This window comes from Lactuca virosa, chromosome 5, assembly GCF_052849685.1.
Source record: "Lactuca virosa cultivar CGN04683 chromosome 5, Lactuca_virosa_CGN04683_v6, whole genome shotgun sequence".
Classification (NCBI taxonomy): domain Eukaryota; kingdom Viridiplantae; phylum Streptophyta; class Magnoliopsida; order Asterales; family Asteraceae; genus Lactuca; species Lactuca virosa.
Window position 1 is genome coordinate 190,212,163 of NC_136430.1, and position 6,291 is coordinate 190,218,453.

General features: G+C 36.3%; 1 protein-coding gene across 1 annotated transcript; it reads right to left on the reverse strand.

Moving 5' to 3' along the window:
* Positions 1 to 2,282: 2,282 nt before the first annotated feature.
* On the reverse strand, positions 2,283 to 5,775 carry LOC145112163 (uncharacterized). Its single transcript, XM_079048371.1, has 4 exons — positions 5,653 to 5,775; positions 3,573 to 3,798; positions 2,710 to 3,309; positions 2,283 to 2,629 (listed from the first exon to the last, which is right to left on the reverse strand). The coding sequence occupies exons 1-4, from the start codon at positions 5,773 to 5,775 to the stop codon at positions 2,283 to 2,285; spliced, it is 1,296 nt and encodes a 431-aa protein (XP_078904497.1).
* Positions 5,776 to 6,291: the final 516 nt, after the last annotated feature.

Sequence of the window (6,291 nt, forward strand, 5' to 3'; positions counted from 1 at the left end):
TTACATCATCTATCCTTGTGGTTATATGCATTTTTAACAGGGAAACCAACAACATTAGCAAAAAATGACCGGTTTCACCCAATAACCATTTAAGTAACTAATTTACTTTTATGTGTATTGTTATTTCCTTAGCTATCTTTCAGATAGCAGAGAACGCATGAAACTGCAACCGGTGGAGCAGCCGGTCCAAAAAACAAGTGGGTGGTGCCCACAGGTGTAAAGATATTCATTATTGACTAGATTATATGGAAATTAATATGTATAATAATTTTGACCAAACTACCTTCATTGTATATATATTGAAATAAATAATTACAAATTCAATCATTATATATATTGACAAAATTTTGTATAAATTTGACTTCTCTCTGGAGCTTTCAGTTGTGTTTTAATTTCATAATTTTTATCCATGGAAAAATGATGTTGATAATTAATATTCGGCTATATTGACACTTATGCAAGGTTGAGGAGGGCATAGAGGTGTCGAAAAGTAGAAAGGGTGTTTGTCTACAGGCAATGAAGAATGAACATTCTTTATCAAGGAAGCATACATAAGAGCTAAGATTATCAGATGATGTGGAAGACATGAAGTCAAAACTCAGAGAACTTGATTCATTGCTTGCTTTCACAGGTCAACATTGTTTTGCTGTTCTTCATGCTTGTATTTATTTGGATTCAATGGTATTCGACCATGTTTGGTTCGGCCTTTAAGAATGGAATGAGTTTTCATCATAACTTTATATATTTATGTAAATTTTTATGATATTTTTTTGCAGAAAAAGCTTAGAAATAATCAAAACACAAGAACAAAATGACAGATGGGATTCCAATTCCTAACATATGTCATAGATAGTAACACTAATCAACATGCCATTTTAAACACTTAATCAACAACATACTTTACAAAGAAATACCTTCCAACCCCCGCAATGCGGGGGGAATCTTCCCTAGTTTACCTTGTTTTCTAAAACCCAATAGTATCCCAAGTGATATTTCAGAACAAAATAATTAAACAAAATTCACTCACTTTCACGTTAGAAACTAATGCAGACAATCTCACAAAATTAAAGTTTTTAAAATTTTCAACGATGTAGTAACTGAACAATCAAAAAGTAAATCTGAAAGACCTCAACATTTTGACCAGATTCCCTTAGTATTAATGTGAAAAATCAAGAACTGGTTCTTCAATTTAGAAGAAAACTAAAAAAATTTCAAAATTGGGGATTTCAGTAAAAACCATAGCTAATGATTGGGGAGATATGGTTTTTTCTTACTTGGTTGAATCAGAAAACGCAGGCACTAGAGATGGAAATATCGTTTCTATCTTTTCGATTTACAAGTAGGTTCTAAAGGTGGATATGGTATGAATAAGGTGGAATCAGTCCTATAATTTTGTTGTTGGTTCATTGAATGCACCTGGTAAATAATCGAATATGGTCGTGGAATGCGATGATTATTGTGGCAGTTCCTCCTTTCTGTCATCATCCAGACAGAGACGAAATGTGGTAGATGATCAATGAAGTGGGTAAGAGGAGGTTGGATGATGATGATGATGATTTTCTTTTATAACGGCATAAAATTTTATTAACAAACTAGCAAGGAGCTAGAAAAACAAAACAAATTACAACAGGATAGAAGCTAAATTAGGATTATGAAGCCAAGTAGTCCATCTAAGCTTAACTTTACTACACCTATTGGAAATCAAAAAAATGTCCTCTCAACAATATCGTCAAAAATAAGGAATTTCCGACGAAAATCCGTTCCAAAAAACAGTAGCATTTCTGAAATTTCAGAGACACCAAAAAGTCAAAATAACCACATCATCAAAAACCTTTCTTTGACAACCCCTCAAACTGGTAGAATCAGACCATGACATGAAGTCTGTAATGGTAAAATGGTCAGGAAGATGAACATCCCACCAAATAGCAATACATCTCCAAATATCTATCAACTCACTACAGCCAACAAAAATATGATTAATAGTCGCCACAACTATATGAGAAACCGGGCACAAGATCGAATGCAACTCCAAGCCTCGATGAAACAATCTCTCCCTAGTAGGGATACTCCCAAGATTGATCCTCCAAATTAGAATATTGAGTTTGATTGGAACCCCATTATATCAACGGATTTCTGTACCACTACTGTCAAGCATACTAAAATAAATACTAAATCGGACTGAAGAGACATAATACATATCAGACACATCCCTATTCCAGCCCAATCTGTCTGGTCTATAAAGCAACCGAACATTCTTAACCAATTCTAAAAAAATCATCCCATTAGCTCTGCTCAACACCTCCCCTAGGCAAACGACAAAGAATACCAGGATCCCAACCTAAGAGCAAATGATCTTTGACAAACGCCACTCTATGAATATCCAATGCGAATATTCTAAGAAAAAACAGTGCAAGAGATCTATCAGAAAGCCAATTATCATGCCAAAAACTTGTAGAAGCACCATTTCCGACTCTAGTCGGACATAAGGTAAGGAGGTCAATTCCCCTATCCCGAAGATTATCAATCATATGATTAAGATTATTCCAAGGGCCTAAATAAGAATCACGAGGAGACAAATAAGAGAGACCGCCATCAAACCTGTAAATACTCTTAACAACCCTCACCCCAACTGAGAATTATGAAAAAATCTCCATCGCCATATAACCATCATCGTTCTATTAAAAGCGAAAAGACTTCCTACTCCAAGACCTCCAACCTGTTTAGAATCCATAATTTTGTTCCATTTAACCCAATGCATCCACCTCTCATCCAAATCAGCACCCCAAAAGAAACTAGCCCTCATAGATTCCAAGGAACAAAGAACAGTGATAGGAGTAGGGAAAACCGACGTGAAATAACTTCCCACACAACCAAGAACATGCTTGATCAAAGTAACTCGACCACCAAAAGAAAGATTTTTAGCCTTCCAAACCGCTAGTCTACTACAAAATTTATCAATAATAGAGGACCAAGCATTCACCCTGTTCATATTATGACCCACCGGCACCTCAAGATGAAGTAAAAGGAGAGAGTCAGAAACACAATCCATATATCTCTCAACATCCGTGACCTGAGAGGAAGAAACACCAACTCCAATCAATTTGCTTTTAAGAAAATTGATTTTAAAACCCGACGCCAAATAGAAGAAATGAAATATACAAATAAGATGAGTAGAATTATCAAGGCTCCAAGGAGAAAGCACAACAACATCATCTGTGTAGAGAAGGTGCGAAATCTTTATGCCACCAATAGAAATACATCTAAAAACATTAGCCATCCGGACCCTTTTTAGAGCAGCATGAAGACCCTCTGTAGCCAAAATGAAAACAAAAGGAAAAAGAGGATCCCCTTGTCTCAGTCCTCTTTAAATCTGAAACTCTTGCATAAGATACCCATTAACCAACACCGAAGCTCTAGCAGAGCTAAGCTACTCAAAAATCCATCCCCACCACTTATGACCAAATCCTATAATCTTCATAATCTCAAGAAGATAGTCCTACGATAGAGAATCATAAGCCTTTTCAAAATCCAATTTAAAAATCAAAAGTTGATTTGATATGCCTTACACCAACCAACCACCTCATTGAGAAGAAATAGACCATCTAAAATTTGTCTGCCCTTTATAAAAGCAGATTGATGTAAGCTAACCACAGAACCAATGACATTCGCCAATCTATTAGCTAAAAGTTTACCAATTATCTTATATTGACAACCAATTAGACTAATAGGTCTAAAATCACGAACATTTTTGGGGTCTCTGACTTTAGGGATAACAGTAAAGAAAGAAGCACTGCATCCCTTTGGAATAGTCGAATAATTATAACAATGCAAAACAAAAGCCACCACATCATTCTTTAAAATTTCCCAATATCTCTTAATAAACCCAAAAGAGAAACCATCCAGACCCGGAGCTTTTTAAGAGCCACAATCCTAAATACTCCTTTTGATTTCCTCCCGAGTAAAAGGAGTCTAAGTATACTGGAACTGATTCTCTGTAGGAGAAGAGAAATGAGACCCATCAATCAAGGGTCTAGTCCCTGACTGTCTCAAAAAAGATGTTGATAAAAAGACCAAAATTCATCTTTCACTCAACCCGGATCATCCACCCAGACACTATCACTAACCACACCACAAATAGCAAGTTGATATCTCTTGTGATTAACCATACTGTGAAAAAATCCTGAATTCTCACCCCGCCCCCCTCAATACCCCACTAAACCTTTGCCTTCTGTGCACGGTCAATATGAGAGGGATGATCTAGGTCATTTAGCTCCTTTAGAGACGTAACACAAAGTTCCCGTAGCGAGGCAGTACCATCATCTGCCATAAGCCGAGCATCAATGGATTCAAGTAAATCTCGTAACTCCTTTCTTTAAGATCCAATATGAAGTCATGAATTAGAATTCTAGGCCCTAATATTAGATTTAAGAAATTGCAACTTTTTCTTAAAAATAAGCAACGGGTCATTAGAACCCACATCCATTGTCCAAGATTCTCTAACGACATCCTCAAAACCATCCATATCAAACCAAGAGTGAAATAATCGAAATGGGAGAGGCCCATAATTAGCTTTGTGCTCCAAAAGAATAATAGGGCGATGATCATGAATATTCTTTTCAAGAACCATGCTAGTGAGATGAGAAAAATGACCCAAAGCTCTATTCATAAATAAGAATCAATCAAACTTACTGAACTTTAACCCCCACTTATCACTCCAAGTGAACCTAGGACCACCCAAAGGAATATCAATCAAATCCGTCTGCTCAATAAATTGATTGAAGACGGAACCTATCACCAGGAAAGTATTTCATCAAATGAAGAATTTGTAACCAAATATTTTTCTTATATCCAGCTTCTTGAGGATCATAAGCAACAATAAACATCATACTTAACTCCGACCTCGTCCAAATAGCCTCAACCGCAACACAATAATAAAAAATTAACACTTTATTATGTGAAATAACATCCGAATCCCAAATAGCGATAATACCACCCAGAGGTCCACGAGAAAGAGAGAAAGCATGCGAAAAAGAAGCATTTCCCCAAAAAGAACGAATAACAGGCAAGTCCAACTTTTCCAATTTCGATTCTTGAATTCCAAAAAAATTCACCTTGTCTTTTTGACAAAGAGATCGAATCTACACACATTTATCTCTAGACCCGACTCCTTTAATATTAATGGAAAGGCAATTCATGGAACAACTTGTCCATTCTCGTGAACTTGTACTATTTCTTTCACCTGATCAAAGCAATCATCCATATTGAAACCCAACGATCTACCAATATCCAAAGTTTTTTGAATTTCAATAAGAAAAGAATGTTTCGAAATTGGACCGTCTAAGGTACCTCTAAGACCCACAAAATTTGAGAATGCTGGTGGATATGATAGAGAGTCCTCAGAATTAGCCACCCTCGACATCCTACCAAACCCACCAGAACAGCCCTTACTCGATGATGCGAAGTATTGGTAGTCGTGTGAGACGCTGCCGAGAAAATAGGAGCTGCAGCCAATTCAACATTAGCAACAGGAACAACAGGTGAATACGTCGTTGTTTTTATGATAATAGTGGAAGCATGGGTTGTTTTGGACAACGAGGCTTCTTCATGGGAATCTTAAAAATTAATCGGAAAAGTAAGAGGATTATTAATCACAGCTTCATTTCCAGCTTGCCCTTCCGATTCTTCATGAAAATCACGACTATCTTTTCCATAATTTCCACCTCTTAACCCACCTTCCTTTATATTTCTTTCATCATCTTCTTTCATGTTTTCCATAGTTTCATAAATACCAAATGGATCCTCCGAAAATTCTTTGTTATCATTCTTAGCTTGTAAAATTTCTTCATCTTCTTCAAAAGGGCCATGAGCTTCCCGATTTCAAAGGTAGTTTAGGAAATTCGGTAGAAAAAGATAGTAACCAACCCAGTGCTTCTTTAACTTGAACCGTAAATATGACATCATCAACTCAAATCTTAACCTCCTCCGAGATAATCCCTTGGAAAGAAGTCAAAATACGAATGCAATTCTTATAAACATCTTCACCAAGATCATCTTCAAGATGTGCTACACTACCCCATTTGGCTAAAAAATTTCGAAAAGTGTCTTTGCTCCAAGCACTTAATGGGACTCCTTCAACATTAACCCAAACAAGCTATTCCAAAGCCATAAAATTTCGAAAAGTGTCTTTGCAAGCTTCTCTTCCTTTAAATTCTAACCTTACCCAAAGATCACCAACATATCGAGTATCAAATTCATCGAAACCTTCATCATAGCAAAGCATAAAAATATTTG

What these genes read in the sequence shown, in the direction of transcription:
- LOC145112163 (XM_079048371.1), bottom strand. Translation starts at nt 5,775, where the DNA reads ATGGAAAACATGAAAGAAGATGATGAAAGAAATATAAAGGAAGGTGGG. An exon ending in GGCAAGCTGGAAATGAAGCT is followed by an intron (nt 3,799 to 5,652) that starts GTGATTAATAAT and finishes ACTATTCCAAAG; the next exon opens with GGATGCAGTGCTTCTTTCTT. An exon ending in GGATTCTAAACAGGTTGGAG is followed by an intron (nt 2,630 to 2,709) that starts GTCTTGGAGTAG and finishes CATAATTCTCAG; the next exon opens with TTGGGGTGAGGGTTGTTAAG.